Here is a 20,299-nt window from a genome sequence, read left to right as displayed (position 1 = left end):
CTTACTTTCTAGCTCGTATTTTTGTTTTCTTCCCGCTTATTTTAAGGCGAAAACCTATCAAAGTGGATTCATCTTTTGACGAAGTACTCTGGTAAACAACAACAGCAGCTCTTGTGTCAAAATTGTGAAGAATGGAGATTGCAGGGTTGGATTTTAGTCGTTCGTTGAATTTTGCAGTGAATGAATCGTTTTGAAAGTTCACAAAACTTTTATGGATTTCATCAGAGTCCACTGAATCAAGAAGCTGTAGGAAGAAACTGTTAAAATCCAATATTTTATATGAACTTATCTTTGTATGGTGATGAAGAAAAGGGTTGCTGATATGCTAAAACGAGGATTTTTCCTAAAACACGCGGGAAAGCAAATGGCGCTTTATTGACTTCTCCAAGACCTGTGCAATTGATATCTAGCTTGAATGGGAAGGAAAAGGAGATTAAAAAGGCAAAGAAAAAAGTCATACTTGATGATGAGTTGATTAATTGTCTTGTATGATATTTTATTGCTCTATTTGTGGATCTAGTTGATTCAAAAGTTGTAAATATTCACTCAAAAGCATATTTTTACCAAATCCCCTCTTACATTTTATAGCATGTTGAGGAAGTACTTTCTCGTAATTTTGATGGAAAATCGCAAATGACATCACTGCATTTTACCAAACTAACCGCACACGGAAGTGATTGATATTTTTTTCCGGCAGATAAAATGGCTCTGTTTTACCAACTTCTTATTCATTTTACCGGCTATTTTTAGTATTTTGAGACATCGTTAGGTCGCATTTTGATGTTATTTGGGACTGATGATTATTATCTTTTGATAATGAGTCTTTTTATGGGTTTTTCATTTATTTTGAGATAGAAAACCGAAAATAATAGTTGCGTTAATGTTAGAGGCTCCGCACAGCTCGGAGGTCTACTGACAACAAAAGTCATTTTGCCCACGGGCACGCGCTTTTTATACCGCAGGTCCTTCTTTAATATGTTCACAACTTCCGGCTACGTCATTTGTAAGCAGCGAGCTAGGGCGTCACACCCATCTGTCACACACTAGTTTCCGGTTATATCGTCACGGGCATGCAGTCCCTACAGCTAGTGAAGAGCCGTCCTTATCCTCTCAGCGCCTATACAATACCGTGAAATATTTCACAAAGAAAAGAGCTGAACCCAATGGTTGTCTTTACCAATTGATGATGCTATAAAGTTTCTACTGGATCCACGTACAACTCTTTCAGCTGGTTTCACAGTAACCGATGTGACTTTCATTACAGAATCGCGTCGAACCCCTATGTAAAGGAATGCTTTCAACAACATTGATATTAATTCTCACTGTTGTGCTTTCTGAGGAGGTTAGAGCGTTTAACCCTATTTATAATGTGACGAGACAACTCAATGGCGATATATTCACAAATCCTGACATCCATTGTGCGAGTTGTTCGGAAGCAGGCGGCTTTAGGACTTCGGAAGGCTGCCGTTGTCAATGTTCTTTTGGACAGTCGACGTTTCTTGTGCATATGTTGAAATGTGTGACAGATCTAAATCTAACAACAAGCCTGCCAAGGACATTACCGAACAACATTATCACAGGAGGTGAGGCTGAACCTTGTCTACAGTCAACAATATGTTGTTGATAAGTTTTTACTTCTATTCGAATAATCTTTAGAAAGTAAAAGATTGACTGATTAAAGATGTAATGTAAGTACTTCATTCGTACTATAAGACTTACCAAAATATCCGCTAAGCAAGGACTGGACTGGCCCCTTCTTTGAAAGAATTTTAAAATTCTACCTTAATGTATTTATGACTGTGAATGCATATCTCCGCATTTTTTATTCTTTCATTTATTGGTTATAAACACTAGAGACTCACATACTGCATTAGAGCATACTTGTGACATTTATTAATTTTTTTCCGCTTTGTTATGCGACAGAATACTGCAAGGCTATATAGTGGTGTGTTTTTGGAAGGGTTCGGGAGGGTGGGGCACTGGCGTATATGAAAATATGTGCCCTTGCTACAAACTTGGTATTGAAAAACCACACACTCGCTACCTGAATAAAGTTTATAGTAACTCAATATATTTTGACATGGCCATTCTTTGTTTTTCAGACTCTATATTCCGGCTAAGTGCTAAAAAAGAATGCGAGACTTACACTACCCAGGATGCACCTGTGGTTAACCTGTCAATATCAGGAAAGCGCACGCTATGTGTGCAGATAAATGGTGTCATTGCCGAGAACACTAAAGACTGTAGCATTGACAGCTCAAAGTCCTACTACTTTTACGAAGGTGTTTGGAGACAAGTCTGGCCAATTGGATACCACCAAACCACATTCCATGTCATTTCTGGTGTTAAGGATAATGTTCTTCAAGTAAGTAAATTGTGCTGTTCTCCAAGGGCTGCAGAAGGGGATGTGGAGGCTAAACCCCCTCCAATGTTTGCAATTTTTTTAAGTACTCTACTGTGAGGAAAAGGTGATCTTGAATGTACTTGAATGCTTTTTCTTGAGCTTGGGAGCTCCACACACCCCCCCTCCCTTCTGAAGCACATCTTTTACAGTTGGGGTTAGCGCTAGGACAGCAGGAACTTTGGAGTAAATAATTATGACAATCAATGTATCAATATAATAATCATCTTGCTATAATGATACAAAAATTTGGGACAAAACAAAAGTACAGAAGACAAGAGATACCATATTTCACTTGCTATATTTACAGCCGCTGACTATTATGTTTGAATAGCATAAATTGGGTGATTTGTCTAATAGATCTTGACCTTAAGTCTCTTCCCGATGTGCATTTTCCAGGATCCTGGAATATTAATCAAACATCTTTTATATATTTTTTTTATTTCATTTGTTTCCAGTGGCAGCCCACATTTGGGCGGCAGTTCAACGGTCTAGTGTTTGCACTTTATATATCATGTAACAAAGGGACAAGGAATTCTGTTCTAGTTTTCAAGTCATCTGGATCCCGCTCATGTGAGTAGCCCTGCAGTGACAATCATGCGTATACTAATTGACATGTTGTAGGGAGCCTGTGAGATGTTTAGTTTTGACTCTATTAATGGCTGCTAATGTTGTGTTAAAAAATGAGCAATCACAATTCTCAATTGGAAGCAAACAAGACATTTTCTCCAAACCCATGAGGTATGGCTGATAGTTACATCAACGACAAACCAAAAATGATCATTCTACAAATATAAGAATAGACTCAATTTACAGCAGATAACATTTATACCTCAAACCTATAAAAGGGACATCCTGCATAATAAAAGGACTGGATTGTGAGCCTTCCAAGCCCGCCCTATAACTCGAGATGTTAAGGCCTCTCAAAAGCTAGAAATATAGCTTACTAACAGCTTGCTTTTATTTTTTTAGTTAATGGTGTTTTACCTACCCTTCTACCAAACCTGCCTTCTTCAACTGTTGTCTTCCGTACCTCCATATCTTCATCAACATCAACATTGCATATTACTGAGAGCCCTGGTGCTACTGATAGGAGTCAAGGAGATCCCGCCTCATCTCATGGAATCATTATTGCTCTTGCTGTAGTGGGGAGCTTGGTGGCTGTCATTTTTGTGGCTGTTTGTGCTTTTGTTCACAAATGCCGTGCAGAGTGAGTTTCTGGTGCTTTAATTAGTTATTAATCAATATATAATTCAGTTTACAGTTGGATGTAGACTTGGGGATCCACAAACTAGAAAATGAACTTGAAAGGAGATAATGCAGAGGTCCACCTCTTATATCCACCCTAACAGTTGCAGAGGGAACCCCTCCTCAGAAAAAAATCAAAATAAACATATAACAATTAATTAAGGTTTATTGTTTTAGGTCACTGCCACTACTGCGTCTGATACAAAAGAATCAAAAGGGCTTTTTAAAAAAAAATATCTACGTTACCCAAAATGTATAGAATTGTGTTGCTAAATAATAAAAAAAACTGAATTATTTATTTTAATGATTAATGTTACAGAGACAAGCGCAAGGGAGCTGGTTCCGAAGGTAACTATTGTTGTTTATTTAGGGTATTACCATAACCCCAAACATGTCTCTGTTAGTAGCAAGTGCAGTATGAAGTCCAACCCTTTGAAGGTTTCTACTGTGAATACTTGTTTTAGTGCCTGGTTTTAAAATACACAAAACTATATAGGTCAATAGCAATAACTGACACGATTTCTTACAAAAAGCCATCAAAAGTTAGCAGAATTACTGTTGTCAAAAAAAGAACAGGAATTGAGAGATAAATTTCAGATTCGGCAAATTGCGACACACTCATCATATTTTGCTTACTTCTGCGTTCTTTGAACATTTATAGTCAACCCCACATATGAAAGAGGCCCAGACCCTAGCATAGATATCCAAGAAGGCAATGCTGCTTCAACATACGACGCAGTAGAGCCCATGCCCTTACCTGCAAGACCATATCAGCCACTAGTGCGTAATAACAACAATGCTAGTGGCCATGCCTCATCCTACCAGGCGCTAGAAACACAGCAAGAAGTCTTAATACCACAGCCTTGTTACCAGCAGCCAAGTTCATCACTCCCTGCTAACACAGCGCCTCCAATGCGTCCAAATCAACATTTGTATCAGAACGTAACAATACCAGCGCTGCCAAAACAGGTATGTTGAATTTTACACCATACAGTTTGTTTACAGTTACAGCACCACCAGTAAACTAGTTTGCTACATAACAATTTAGAATGTCTCTATGCCTGTGCAAATGTCTTCTAGGTCCACAACATGAATAATTAGGGGGTTCCATTGAGCATGCAAGTTTTTTTGGCTCGGAATAGAGAAGGAGATAAATATTCTTCATACTCAATATTGTATTTCGGGATAGGGACAGAACTTGCTGAGTAACTGTATTTTAGAGTCCCCAAAGCTCCATTAAAACGAGAAATCACAGAATTGCTTATTGTCGATTTTTAAGCAAAGACATTGAATTTTCAAGAGGATTCGAAATATAAATAATAATTTGAATTCGCTCTTTGGTCATGTCTAATAGAAATAATCCATACCCCTGTCCTTTACGTACATATGAAGACAACCACTAAGCTTTCTTTGGCTGAATACAACAAAGGTGTATCTGCTTTCTCTAAAACAAATTGAAGGATAACGCAATGTGGCCTGAAGCGAAGGTAGAAAATGCGGACAAAAAAAATTTACATGGTCAGATTAGACTTGCCACTATGATCCCCATCATGCCTAAGTATAAGTCATGTCTCTCCGCAAATTTAAAGAAAAAGCATTGGTTATTTTTGAAAATTTATCGGAAAGTTTATAAAATACTGGTCTGTTCATATGTTAAATAACTTTAAATTGGTTACCGATAAATAAAGTAAAACAGTAGCACATCAAATACGGATGATTAAATATCTTCCTCCAAAAACATGAATAAAATTGGACGAGATTTGAGACTACTACACGTCAACTATATAACGAGTAAGTTAAAAAAAATGCTATAAAGAATTACTAACTAGCCTCCTTAATTGACTCGATGGTAAAAACTTTCCTTCCCTTCATGTTCTCTGCCGTCCCTACATTGCTTGCATCAAACTTCAACAAAATCAACAAACTATTAGGATCCTTAGGTGTGGCTAGGGAGGCTGGATGGGTGGTCTGTATATCCTTCATCTCACTAAAAATCCATTATTTACTTTATATAACAGTCAGAACCAGCACACACTGAGCAACTGGTCTGCACTAAACCTGGAGCAACAGGTATGTTTCTTCAGTAAGTTCTGTATGCTATTGTTGTTTGTGTGGTTTTAAGCCTATGGACTCAAAGGCAAATAAGGTCAATAAACACATTATGGGCAGTCGACATGAAAAAATCAGATTGTTTTCATGTTGGCCCTTGACCCATCCAACCACTTCCGAAGTTTGCTCAGATTTTTGGATTTATTTTTAACTTTATAAGATCCCTAACTAAACTTCGCTTTTATTTATACAAGGGCCCTTGTATGCAGTATGTGATGTCAAGCCACAAAGATCAGAAGACAAGATGATTGATTTTGCTAATCCTGGGTACAGTGAGCCAGATAGAGTTATACCTATATTGTAGCCGTGGCCAGAGATACTTGCTTATTCTAGAACACTTTTTGTGACAGAAAAAATTACTTGATGTTAAAAAATAATAATTCAGCAGAGGTAGAACATTATTCCAACTCTAAAAGCCGCATTTTTGGTGAAAGGCTTGTGACTTCACACTGTTCTTCAGGCCCAGAATAAATTTTTGGAATAACTTTTTCTATGGCAAGAAAAATGTAGGATTTGCCATATCGTAACTCTACAGCAGTTTTTTATGCACTATTTTAAGAAGCCATATAAATTTTGATAATCCTTTTGATATTTCAAAAATCTGTATATTTTAATTAAATTGGAATTTATTGAACTAGCTTGAGTCTAACCTGATCACCTAAACTAACACAAGAATAATAGCGGAGCCCCATACCTAAGAAAAAGTGATATATAAAACAAATGGTAACAAATATTGGCAACCCATGGTCTCGAGTTTTCATGACGCGATGTCTGTCTGTCACTAGAAGCAAAAACACATGTCACATGTGACGATGTCACATGACGTCTTCGATGACGTCGTCAAAAACAGAAACATAATAATATTTAATATTTCAAATTATTAAGCAAAAATAAGCAAAGATTTGGTTGTTTGGAGCTCCGCTATTAGGCAATGCCTAAATCTATATATTACTGTATTCAGGTGTAAGAGCTAACAGCAAAATATGTTGCTATGGGTTGCTATGGTTTTTCGTCCAATACGAAACGAATCATGTTCTGGCTTGTATCATTCAAAACCCTTGAAGCTTCTCATTGGCCAGTGGTTTCCAACGACGCCAGCTCTCTTTAAGATATTGGCCAATAAAAAAGCACCAACTATTATTTTATAGCCAGAGAGCAGTTTAGCTATTGGAAAGTATTAATAGGAGTTCACAGAATATTGGAAATCACAGTTAAGGTTTTAAAATCCATCTATATTATAATGGATAGTTTTTATAGTTAATACTGTTGGTACAACTTGCAGGAAAATATTCATTAGCTAATTTTAGGAGGGGGCATAAGGGTTTGCCGTGATGCAGTTTTGCCTTAAATCGGGCACGGTTTTTCGAATTTTATTCCACAGTACCACTGTTTCTATAGACTGTGCAGTTTGTTTTGACTTTGGTGGTTTAAGAACCTCGGACACAGATTATTATCTAGACCCTTGCAAGATATACATATTGCTCTTGTTATTTGTAAATATTTGTAGTTATTGATTATCAGTAAATATATTTATTCTTTTTATTTGGTTTTCTTTATGTTTGCCCCTCCTATGATAAATTTTCTTTAGGATCTCCTCTGGATTTTTCTCTCTCAAAACCTCTAGAATCATATTACAAATATAGTTGATATTTAACATGTTCTGATTTCTATTATCATTTTTGGTTCCCATGAACAGAGAAACAATGGAATTGAAATGATTTAATTTTTGGTATTGAAGCCCGCTTGAAAAATTATTTGGTATGCACCTGCACTAAAATCCATTTAGGATTTTTTTGTGCAAGTTAAAAGCATATTTTTTGCACTTCAAAGTTGAACAGCTGCTTTTGACTGGGGTTAATTGAGAATAACACAAGAACTTCCTTGCTAGCAGAGGCCCCTTTTCTCTGTATTTTGCTGGGCTGGCATCTCTTTTTCTCACGAACGCCAGCCCAGCGAAATACAGAGGTAGGGGCCTCTGCTATCAGGGAACACAGGAACTAGACATAAGTACAAATCATTTTATTGAATTAATATTCCATTCTTTACCTTACATAAATAAGCTCTTGGCACACATTGAATGATATATTTTTTTTAACTGACATTTTACAATGTAAAGTACACAATAGCATTAATAAGCATATTGAAGAAAACTAAAACTTTGAATTACACTCTTTTTTTGTCTAAGAACGTTTAGTTTTCAGTTGAGGCTGGGCTGACGATATAAGGCTGAATATGTTCTTAATGATGTTCTTAAATTTTAGTGTAACAGGGTGAATTATTCCTTCAATCTTCACACTTCTATCTTTGAGCATTTTGTGCATTGTTAAGAAACATCATAATTTGTTTATATAAATAGGCTCTGGTTTGTGGTTTTCCATAAGTAATAGTACATTTGTCTCCTTGTGATTTCAGATTTCATCCTTGCATTACAGTTTCAACATAAAATTTGGCATGACTCACAATTAGTTATTAGCATGTCACAGCAGGGCATTCTCATGCTCTAGAAACCCATCAAATAGCAAAAAAGAAATAGGAAGTACTCATGGACAATCCAAACAACATTAGAATTTTTTCGGTATTTATAAAAGGCGTTAATGATAAATCTCAATTCTTACCACTGCAAAATATATTATTTACAAAAAATCATGTCTAAAGAATATTTTTAAAACTCATTAAAAGACATTTCTTATTATATAAAACTGTGTTTAAAACGGGAGTATTTATACTAACATTTTAAGGGTAATACTATTGAGTCATACTTGGATTAGGTTAAGTATCTGGGATGATGTTGAAAGCTGATAGCAATTAATTTAATTATGGCCATACATATTAATGCCCTTCTTTTAGGGCTGCTTCAATCCAAACTATCACAAAATAATCCTGATAATTTTACAATGGATATATTTACACTTTTATCAAGCTGTTTTATGCAAAGTTATTAGAAATAAATAAATACCTCGTTAGACTATCTTTGAATATTTACTTGATAGTTTAGTGATAGTTTTGTGTTTACTTCAGCTTTGTTTTTTTGACTGTAAATCTAGGGACACCTTTAGGTTTGGGGATAAACTTCCTATTTTCTGTTATATTTTGGCTGTAAGAAGTCCCGTGCAATTTGAAGCCGTATAATCTTGGGACGTAATGTTCGGAGGTTATATCAGGTCTGTAATCGGGATATACCATAAAGACCATGTGAGGCAAACTTGTACCAAAATATGCACCATCGATATAACAGTATTTGAGCTGCCTTGGTTCATAAACTTCATTGCATTTGGGACAATAAATTTTGACCATTTCTTCTCCTGCTTGATCGGATAGCCCTATGGGAAGTACATTGGCATTAGAACAAAGCACGCGCGGGCAATGACCAAAATCACCCTGTAAATACTTGTAGAGCACTTTTTTACATCCTCTCTCGCTAAGAATATATCGAGCATGAATCAAACCGTACAAATGTTCGGCAGCTTTTGCCACTGTTTTATCCATTCCATTAGGCTGATAAGAGATTTTAGAAAATCGAACAAAATCATCATCGGTTTTGTCGGTTCTATCTAAGATGACGCTCAACGCCTGAGAAAAACATGACACCTCTTCGTCCAGCCCGACGAGATTGGACTGATCGCGAACATACTCCTTTTCAATTTCACAGAAGAAGTCGTTTCCCAGCTTGGTGCAAAATCGGTGGATCCATTCACCCGTACTTACATTACAGCCATTTTCTCGCTCGTGAAACAGTACCATTTTGTCTAAGTTCGTTTCCATGCTTTAGTGCTGCATTCGATTTTTGTTTCGGCGCTGTCACAAAAACCAACAGTCGCCCGCTAAATATTTCTCCAAAGCTTCTGAGTTCAGTGAAGCAGAATGGCTCAATAAGATTATTTTTCTCTGATGATAGCCAGTTTGAATTATCGTAGATCCTTTAAAGGGGAAAGGACGCGGATGCTCATTCAATGACAGATGCAAGTTGTGTAGACCTGTGCCGTTTGCCTTGCTGACAACTCACAATACACAACATAGCTTGTGACCTTTGTCATGGCTAATTACGCTGCTACTCACACACGCCTACTTAAACATTCACGAGCAAGCTACTCTTGCAGAAGAACTCTTCAGAAATTGAAGCGAATTCTGGAGGAACTAATGTGACAAACAGTGCTCCCAGCGTGGATAATGTGGAGGGAATCCCACCTCAAACTCACCACACCTCGACGAACCTGCCGCCATGTTGAACAGCTGTTCTCACTTTTTTGCCGCTGACTCATGGCGTGCTCACTTGCATATCTAGAACCGCAAACTTCCGGCATGACTCTAGATCTCTTTTCCCGGAATTTGCCGCCTTTTTAGTTTCCTCACTCGCCCTCCGCCGCATATAAAATAAGGCACGTTTCAATGTGTTCGATGTTGCAATGTTATAGGTGTCAGAATATTATTTTACACCGTAGGAACATAGCGATTAGCTTTTTATTATCACGACTATCAACATCATTTTGGTCTTTGTCTTTATTCTGTCATCGACATGCCCCACCCCTTACCCCACCAGACTTCAAGAGGTCATTACACTCGATCTCTTCACAGGTAGCCCAGGCAATGGTTGCTTGTCGTAGCTCGGAATTCGGCTGTTCTGAGATCGGTCTAGTAAAGCGTTTTTTTTTTGTGAAATGTTGTATCTTTCTTTAGTAGGGAGAGAGAAGTCATAAATTCCGTTGAGAACCCCCCCCCCCAAATCGTTTATAACACGTGAATTTGACAACAACAAGGCATGTTCTAAGTTCTAAGGCAATTTTATTGACAACATTTCACACACAAAAAAACGCTTTACTCGACCGATCTCAGAACAGCCGAATTCCGAGCTACGACAAGCAACCATTGCCTGGGCTACCTGTGATCTCTTTACTAATCATAATCATAGCATCTTCGAAATGTTCGATAAACAAATCCAGTTTGGTGGTTTGATAATTTTTGTCACTGATGTCCTACATCCGAACTGGAGGAATAGCAATATAGCTAAAATCATCAGCATTTTTTTTAAAGTATTTTTTTTTAAGTTTGGTGGTTGAGAACTTTTTGTCCGAACATCCGAACTGGAGGAACAGGGGCGGATCTAGCTTTTCGCTAAAGGGGGGGTTTGGCCCAGTGACAAAGGGGGGAGAGGGTATAATATAAGGCTTTCCGACAGCCCAAAGGGGGGGGGGGTAAACCCCCTAAACCCTCCCCCCTAGATCCGCTACTGAGGAATAGCAAATAATATGGCTAAAATGATTTAGTCTAAGTATTACTTATAGTTAAACTATGCGGAAATATGGCACAAGAAGAAAATGACACTTCATTACTTCATACCGCCGCTTTTTGACAAATTTACCGAGATAACTAAACTAGTAAGAATTCACATCGAGAGACCTCAACTTGAAGAAAAAAACAAGTCTTCGCCCCTCACAGAAACGCAGGAATCTCGCATAGCATCCTGGGAGCCGAGTTACTCGTCCCAACATTTTCCCGCGCGTATAATTGTGTAACGCCTGGTAAATTTCGTATATCAACGAACACTTTGCCGTTGTCATGTGAAGTTTTGCTCGGTTTTTGGCTAGCGAAATGTCTCAACCGGGGATAAAAGCTATTTTGAAGAGTATAGAAAACGGGAGGTTGTAAGTAAGCGCAAATAAGATTGTAGCTGCTAGAGCGAAGCTTAGGTTGCCAAGATGGAGGTCGTGTCGGAAGGGAGGTGAGCTACTATATTAAACTTTCACTTTAGTTCTTATCACCGTTTTGCATATACCTATGATAACCAATACCACACTCAAGAAGACATACTAAGAATCTATGATATGGGGTTTGTTGTATTACTTGAGATTCTGTTTTATTGGTGTTTTTCTCGGTTGTTGTTGAGCTGTAATCATACATTCAGCTGACAACTACGTTAAAGTTGTTTACACACAGTGCTAAGGAGTGAATTATTGTTTCTCTTCAGTCTTGAATCTATAAGCAGGCCTGCAAGCACAGCAAGTGATACCGGTAGATCAATTAGCAGCGCAAGCCGACTATCCAAGGTCAGTGGTGCTGTTGTCAATCAAATTCAAGTTCACACATAGCTGCTATATGCATCAAACTCTCTCAAGAGCCTTAGGTCTTCTTCTAGTGTATTACTTTGCCTACTTAAATTGATGTTGGGTAGAGTTATCTTGATCAATCTTTACTTAGGGGCCGTCCACACTAACACGGATTCCTTTGAATCCGTATACTTTTTGATATGTTTAGACCTTCCGTCCACCCTAACATGTGCGCTGGATCCAGCGAATCCGGATATTTTTGAAAACGCAGTCAAAAGTGAATCAAAATGAATCCGTATACTTTGGTCCGCAGTGTGGATGGTCGAATCCGTATCAAAATGGAAACGATGGCGTCATATCGCAGGCGCACGCTGCTTTAAGCATGCACATATCATAACAATGACGTGTCACCCTGTACCTTTCAGTGTTTTCAAACATTTGAATCCGTGTTAATGTGGACAGCTGGATCCAGGCGAACACGATGCGAAAACGATAGTGTGGACCCGAATTAAATGATGCTTTTCATCGAAATGAATCCAGATACTTTTGAATACGTGTTAGTGCGGACGACTTCTTAGAAACATACATTTTGCTGCATTGTGCACTAGTCGTTTGAAACCCCCACCCCATGGTCCCGGGAAAGTGTGGGGTTAACGTGGCCATTTAGAGCACTTTAGAACAAGAATATGTACGACGGGGTGGGGGGATTGAATGTTTTCAACTCTAAGAATTGTCCCCACCTTGGGGATTTGGGGAGAAGTGAATAGCCTCCCAAATATACTATGCAAAAGTCATGTCAGTTACTGGTTTGAGACACAAGTATGGATGATAACTAACGCCAGATAAATATAATTTATTTTTCCATTTTTTTGGTAACTGTTATCTTCATAGTTATTAGTACAAATTCGCTGCAGTGTTCTGGCTTTGAAAGATAAAGGCTTTTTTCAGATGACTTGTTGTCAGGTTTGACTGCATTTGACTGCAGTTTTGTCCCAAGGGGTGGGGGCTTTTCTCTATTTTGTACATGGTCAAAGTCTAATCCACCACCCTTTCCCTGGACCATGGGGATGGGGGTTTCAATTGACTAGTGCATTACTGTATGACAGTAGTACTTATATTATGTTTCAGATAAGTTCTTCAAAGGTTTCAGGTTCACTTGAGATGTTGCCTCCTGAAGGTAAGATCAAAACTGTTTTGTTAAAAAAAATCAGTTTTACTTATTCTCTTAATAACCCTTTTCTTTCCAAACAACAGTCAAAAAGGTATACAGTGCTGTCATGAACTTTAACTAATTCTTACTTATTTTTCCAGCTTCTGCACTTCCTGGTGAAGTAAGTATCAATTTGTTTTTATCCCATTCAATATCTATCTCATAGTTGTGTTCATTGAATAACAACTACACATATTATATCTATTTTATATTTTCTTATTAAAAAAAAATAAAATATGTGTGTTAGTTGTTCTCTGCTTTGGAAATGGATGTGGAAGTGGAGGATTTTGAAGATGATTTTGATGAAGACAGCTGCGTAGACAGCGAATCCTCGCTCACTGAAGATGACGCTGCTGACAACCTCGGTCCAGAAGAGTGTTCAGAGACTTCAAGAGTATCCACTTCAAGAGTATCTGAAGCGAGTGATCACCATAGTAACTCGTCTGACAGCAAGATGAGTGCTGATGAAGTTCCACAACTGACTTCAGAAGAAGATAATGTAGATCCAAAGATCCGAGAGGGTCTTGAGAAGATTAAGAAACTGGATAAAATCCTTGGTGAAAAAGTAAAGGTATGTTTTCAGGACCATTCAAAATGCTAAATATATAAATTAAAGGAATGAAATAGACTACTAAATAGCTGTTATAGCTACTAATGAAATAGCTACTAAATATCGGAAACCTTTTAATTGTTCTCTGAACTAATGCCTGCCTGTTTGATCATTCATTTGATTTTTCAGAAAGAGAAAGAAGTGAAGAGCCAAAGACACATGAATGAAAAGATGTGGAAAGAACAGCTAATGCAGATTGCCAAGTGTCCTGAAAGTGGAAAAGACAACCCATTTGTTGGAGCTGCAATACGTGCTATTGAACTTGGCAATGAAGAAGATTTGGGGTCCAGTCGGGTTGGCTCCGTCACACCTGTGTTTGCGACTCAGCCATTAAACACAGAAGAACTACACAGCACAAGGCACTGTGATTCTGCCACTTCAGGTACTCATAGTACTTAAAAGCAAGTGTAACAAATACCTTTACAATTATAATGTGAAAAAAGGAGTGATTTACAGTAGGTTGCAGTTCACATTCATAAAACTTAAAGAAATGTTGGTGTGACATACTTCAAACTAAACCCAAAATTGAAACAATTCAGAGGTTTGTGATGTGCAAATTATAAGTAAATAATTTTAAAAGTTCATCTGAAGGTTCTTTATAGCATAGCATATTTTAGGTTTGCTGTAATGCACCCGTAAAGGTCATATACTGCTCATAAACTCTCTAACATTTTAACACCTTACTGTTCTCACAAATTATGCTTAGTTTGATAAGAAAATTTTGTATTAATTTTGCCAATGAATGTAATGCACCAAGTGAAGAAACTGCATAAAAACTAACAAAATTTTGCACCTAATTTGTGAATCAACGAGTGAGCTTCGATAAAAAATGGTATATTATTTTTCCAATGAATATGACCTGTAACCTCAGTCAACACACTGATTTAAATTGCACCTACTTGCAGTCTGTCATGTAAATAAGAGGTTCTTGTTGGTCGACAAAGATGAAGTCATCCTATGTTGTTTATTACATATTATGTTGTTAAAATAATACAAAATATAATAACTAGGGGATGAATTGATTGTTTTCAGGGAGAACTACAGAGTGCTCTTCCCAATCTAATGCATTTAGTGAAAAGAGCAAAACACGGAGACATAGAAAGGGAAGCAACAAAAAGCATGATGGCTCACACACAGAAAGTGCAAAAAATGCCAGTAAGATGGCCACCAAGAGCAAACAGAAGGGGCAAGATTTTATCAAGCGCAATAAACAGGTAAATTGAAACATTGGAAATTCTAGATCTCCAGGACATGGATTCCTAGAGGTTTCCTTTTTGCTTACATCTCTGTTACGTCATTTTTCAAGCTCCATTTTACTTTATTTGTTTACAGTTAGCTGCAGATGCTGCTAACGTCATCCCAATGACAGAGGAAGAAAAGTCCCGTCTGGAGCAACTTCTTAGGGATGACAACACAGACAGTCTTGTTAATGAGGTGTGAAAAAAATGACTCATACGCTGTACATAATCCCCATAATCAAATTAGTATATACACCTAAACCTTGTCAATGGCCATTGTTGAATGGAAGTTCTACGCCCCTTGGATCCCAAAATATTTGTTCCAACTTCAGAAAAATATAAATAAAACATACAACTAAACATTTGATGCATTGCTTGTGTCTATTTTTCACCTATTTTTACAAATTATTACTACCCATAAACACCTTTCGGTCATAGAACTGCCATTTGGCAATTGCCATTTGGTGTTCGCGCTGACAATGTTGATTGAAATAGGTTTATATAATAATGAGGCTTTTCAAAGGGTGTGTTTGCCTTGCCTGCATAGCGGCTCGTAGCGGCCCAGTCTCCCTCCCCTTCCCTTGAGCCGCTACGCAGGCTAAGGGTGTGCTAGAACTTTGCAGTTTCATCCCAGTTTTTATTTACATTTACCAAGCTACTATATTTTATGTGTTTTTTGTTTGTTTCTACATAGAATCCTTTTGACAGTTCGACCCTCAGCCTGACGAGTGGGGTTGGCTTTAGACCTGACGAGGTGTCAGCACAAGCCCTTGCTGAAATTGAGGAGTAAGTTTGAGATGTGCAAAACATAGTATACTTCAAGAAGTTTTCCACATCCTCTGTAGAATCTTTCATCCTATCTCTTGGGGCCATTCAGGTTGACTTTAAATCAAAATTCAGAGACACCCTTATTAGAATTATTAGAAAGAGAGACAAGCACCTTAAACAGCCCTTGGGAGCCATACCTTTGTTATTGTTTTCAATTATTATTTGAAGGACATAATCTCCAAAATAACCAGCTAAAAACAAAGTTTACCAAATTCCATAGAAAATATTGCATTGGCTCCCAAATCAGCTGATGAAAATGGATGCTTTTTCTAACTTGGCTGGCAGAGGCTGTTTAAGTTCCCTTTCTCGATGAGAACAGAGTCAAGCAAGTTTTTTGTTTATCTCTGTTTTTTTTTCTCTCTTTCGTTTATTAACAGTATTACCTATTTTTTATGCAGCTTATCCTCTGTTGTCCTGCTTGCCATGTGATTAATGTATTGAGAAAGCCATAAACAATTTGTATAGTGAGGCATTTCAAGCCCTTGGTAGATGGTCAACATTTTGGGCATGTGTATGGCAGGGAGGGGCTGTTTCATCCATTAAGTATTTCCACTTAGCTTGTCGTGGTACTTTCTCCATTTTACGCATGTATGCTTTCTTCCACATGAACAGAAACTGAGAAGATTGATGGGGGGGGGGGGTGCAAACTATACCCCACCTTCCCTGGCTATGATCCCCCAAGCACCATTGAAATTAATGCTATTGGCATTTATACAATATGATTATTTTATGCTTGTAATGAAAACTTGTTCTTGTCATCTTCCCAGAAAGCTGCAAGCCCTTGTGCCATCTGATGAACTAGAACTGACATCCCGTGCACTTATTTACACACCTCTATCCCAATCTTCTGATAGTGAACACAGTACACACTCCAAGGTATACATGTCATCTATGTCAGGGGATACAGGCTGTTATGGGCTGGTAGTTTTTTATGGTGCCTTGGTATATTTATTTTGCGCCAGCTAATTTGAATTTGCCCTCAACTCTGTTTTAGGTTCAAGGGGATATTGATCATATAGATACTGTAGGTAAGTTGAGTTTTTACTAAGACCGGATTGCTTCATTGTTGACAGCCAGTAAAGGCCATAGCCTACTGACTCGCGAAAATATCCTGTCATTTTCGTGAGTCAGCGGCTACACGTAGGGTATAAATGACATTGACTTATCTGTCTTATTCTCAGGGCTTCTTTACATACTAAGCAAAAAGTCTTAAATAGTTTCAAAAATAAGATGTTTCTAAACTATTACACATGACAGCAAAGACAATAATTTAGAGTGGGTTTGACCTAGGGACTATATAATCTAAGTGTTGTGCACTTTTGTTTGTTGAGAATGTGCTGCAGCTGATAAGGTGACATTTTAACAGATATTGGTGAGAAAGTTTTACGAGAAGAAAAGGATAGTCGAGAGATGCATCAGAGGTTACAATTGATAGAGCAAGAGCTGCAAAAACTTAAGCTGCTTTCAGAGGATGAAACGGAGGTACACTTACCTATCAACATCCCTTTTCCCTTCCTTTCTTCTCCAGGAACAGCCTCAGTGTAGCTCATCTTAAATGCTGTATCAAACGTTTGTCCCCCTTTCCCACCATCCCCATGACATCACATGTGACCTATAGTAAGCTCATATGTGGTATGCATCAAAAAGAAGTATTGTAGCTTACCATAATTGCTCAAATAAATGCAATGGCATTAATTTTTTTTACATCCTATGCAGGTCACTAATATGGGGACATGAGATGTTCATTTCATCTCAAGTTAAAGTGCCCATGTCAGTCACACCTTTGTTATTGTTTTGATTTAATATTGGAAGCAACATAATGTTCTAAAATCGCCATCTTAAAATAAAGTTTGATACTTTATTTACCAGATTCAATCGAAAATATAGCATTGGCTTTCCCAAGTCAGCTGATGGAAATGGATACTTTTTCGCACTTGGTACTTTGCTAGGCAATGCCGGCTGACAGGTTTTTTTTTTTACAACATGCAAGGAGTAAAAAGTTTACCGAACCAAAACAAAACATGTTCAATGATAAAATGTTGTGTAATGTACACCCAGGGGGACTCTGATAAAAACAGACGGAGGTGATCTACAGCAAAATCGGTTTTAACCCTAAGGGATGGCACTTTGGGCGTGGTCGACAGAAATCCTTACCTCTTAGAGATAGCAAATTGGGTGTGTTCAATGTGACGATCACCCCCATCTACTTTGCTGAAGAGTCCAGAAACAAGCCCAGTGTGGAATTCTATGCAAACATGTATCAGTTGTTCAATATACTTTATATTTCTTTGATTTTCTTTTTTAGGACAAAATTTCTCAAGAGCTACTCCGAAAGCTTCTCTGTGAAAGTTCACGTACCACGTCCCGGAGTACAACAGTTGGACAGGCCGTGGTGTCTTCGCTTTCTAACCCAAGATACCCTGCTATTCAAGAAGGGGGCTTGATATCCGAGGACGTCACCCCCAGGCCACTCTCAAGCTTGAGTGGATTAACAGAGTCAGAGAGGTCTGGGGATAGGGAAGGAACGCCTAGCACATTACGGACTGTGTCGACAATGAGTGATGTCACTCTGACCTCGGTAACGGAAACACCACGAACTGATACGTAACCGGAAGCAGAGTATAATTTATTTTTATTAAATGCGATTTACAGAACCAGGAGTTACATTTCCCTGTCATGACAAAGATTTTCATTGAGTGTGAAAAAATTTGAGAAAAGTTGCTGCCACACAGGATAAGTTTAATGGTGTTTGTTTTTATTGGCACAGTGATTCGTCACTAGCGTTCATTCTTGAATAGGTTGAGACTTTGAAGGAGGTGTCGAAGCACTGATTGTCTGGTGGTAGGACTAACAATCCAGATGTCTGTCAATCAAATAAAAATGTCAATTAATCAGCTGTCAATGCAGCTGTCAATCACTCAAGTCAAGTCGCAAGTTCCATTGTCTGTTCTGTCCTCTTGAGCTCAAGTGTCAATTGATCAGTCGCTGTCAATTAATCAATAAACATGCAGCTGCTAATTACTCAATCCTCGTAAAAGGTCTCTTTCTTGAGCTCCCGCCTAATGACACCTGTCTGTAAAAGCTCCTTGGCATCTTGTCTTTTTATCCAAAAGTGTCCCCATGCTACTGCTATAGTATAGATCAGCATGGTTCCCACCAAGATGGAAGCGATGATGGATGCATGCTGGATAATAGCTTGGTGGAGCTGATGGTGTGCGGCCTTGGTTGCCCCGCCTATGATAACATCTTCCCTTGTGCTGTTTGTATCACTGATCATGTCTCCCTTTGCCTCTGTAATACGATATATTATTTTTCAGTGAAATTTTCTCCCTGACATGCATTGGAAAAGTGGTTTGTAGGGGTGAAATGGAAGAGGAAATGAGGGTGGACCACGGGAGTTGTGAGTAGGGGTAAGGGAAGAGGATAGTCCTTGTGGAGCATGGGAGTTGTGAGTAGCGGTAAGGGAAGAGGATAGTCCCTGCGGAACATGGGAGTTGTGAGTAGGGGTAAGGGAAGAGGATAGTCCCTGAGGAACATGGGAGTTGTGAGTAGGGGTGAGGGAAGAGGATAGTTCCTGTTGAACATGGGAGTTGTGAGTAGGGGTAAGGGGAGAGGATAGTCCCTGCGGAACATGGGAGTTGTGAGTAGGGGTGAGATAAGAGGATAGTCCCTGCGGAACATGGGAGTTGTGAGTAGGGGTGAGGGAAGAGGATAGTTCCTGTTGAACATGGGAGTTGTGAGTAGGGGTAAGGGAAGAGGATAGTCCCTGCGGAACATGGGAGTTGTGAGTAGGGGTGAGGGAAGAGGATAGTTCCTGTTGAACATGGGAGTTGTGAGTAGGGGTAAGGGAAGAGGATAGTCCCTGCGGAACATGGGAGTTGTGAGTAGGGGTAAGGGAAGAGGATAGTCCTTGTGGAACATGGGAGTTGTGAGTAGGGGTAAGGGGAGAGGATAGTTCCTGTTGAACATTGGAGTTGTGAGTAGGGGTGAGGGAAGAGGATAGTCTGTGTGAAACATGGGAGTTGTGAGTAGGGGTGAGGAAAGAGGACAGTCCGTGTGGAACATGGGAGTTGTGAGTAGGGGTAAGGGAAGAGGATAGTCCGTGTGGAACATGGGAGTTGTGAGTAGGGGTAAGGGAAGAGGATAGTTCGTTTGGAACATGGGAGTTGTGAGTAGGGGTAAGGGAAGAGGATAGTCCTTGTGGAACATGGGAGTTGTGAGTAGGGGTAAGGGAAGAGGATAGTCCCTGAGGAACATGGGAGTTGTGAGTAGGGGTAAGGGAAGAGGACAGTCCCTGCCGAACATGGGAGTTGTGAGTAGGGGTGAGGGAAGAGGATAGTTCCTGTTGAACATGGGAGTTATGAGTAGGAGTAAGGGAAGAGGATAGTCCATGCGGAACATGGGAGTTGTGAGTAGGGGTAAGGGAAGAGGATAGTCTGTGTGAAACATGGGATTTGTGAGTAGGGGTGAGGGGAAGAGCACAGTCCGTGTGGAACATGGGAGTTGTGAGTAGGGGTAAGTGAAGAGGATAGTCCGTGTGGAACATGGGAGTTGTGAGTAGGGGTGAGGGAAAGAGGATAGTCCGTGTGATACATGGGAGTTGTGAGTAGGGGT

The 20,299-nt window shown here is 38.9% G+C and overlaps 2 protein-coding genes across 2 annotated transcripts; both read left to right on the top strand.

Moving 5' to 3' along the window:
• Nucleotides 1-849: 849 nt before the first annotated feature.
• LOC116618239 lies at nucleotides 850-7,300 on the top strand. Its single transcript, XM_032381735.2, has 8 exons — nucleotides 850-1,583; nucleotides 2,103-2,365; nucleotides 2,860-2,974; nucleotides 3,374-3,611; nucleotides 3,969-3,997; nucleotides 4,311-4,618; nucleotides 5,668-5,719; nucleotides 5,953-7,300. The coding sequence occupies exons 1-8, from the start codon at nucleotides 1,292-1,294 to the stop codon at nucleotides 6,060-6,062; spliced, it is 1,407 nt and encodes a 468-aa protein (XP_032237626.1). The 5' UTR covers nucleotides 850-1,291; the 3' UTR covers nucleotides 6,063-7,300.
• A 4,107-nt stretch (nucleotides 7,301-11,407) lies between these two features.
• Nucleotides 11,408-18,711, top strand: LOC5512319 (fibrous sheath-interacting protein 1). The gene is made up of 13 exons (XM_001632601.3): nucleotides 11,408-11,474; nucleotides 11,721-11,799; nucleotides 12,928-12,976; nucleotides 13,111-13,130; nucleotides 13,257-13,580; nucleotides 13,749-14,001; nucleotides 14,652-14,833; nucleotides 14,952-15,053; nucleotides 15,552-15,643; nucleotides 16,453-16,561; nucleotides 16,680-16,713; nucleotides 17,052-17,167; nucleotides 17,991-18,711. Exons 1-13 carry the CDS (start codon nucleotides 11,452-11,454, stop codon nucleotides 18,291-18,293), a joined length of 1,686 nt encoding a protein of 561 aa, XP_001632651.2. The 5' UTR covers nucleotides 11,408-11,451; the 3' UTR covers nucleotides 18,294-18,711.
• Nucleotides 18,712-20,299: the final 1,588 nt, after the last annotated feature.

Source organism: Nematostella vectensis, chromosome 1 (genome assembly GCF_932526225.1).
Source record: "Nematostella vectensis chromosome 1, jaNemVect1.1, whole genome shotgun sequence".
NCBI classification, from domain to species: domain Eukaryota; kingdom Metazoa; phylum Cnidaria; class Anthozoa; order Actiniaria; family Edwardsiidae; genus Nematostella; species Nematostella vectensis.
The sequence above is the reverse complement of the archived record's forward strand: the minus strand, read 5'-3'. Positions and strand labels throughout refer to the sequence as shown.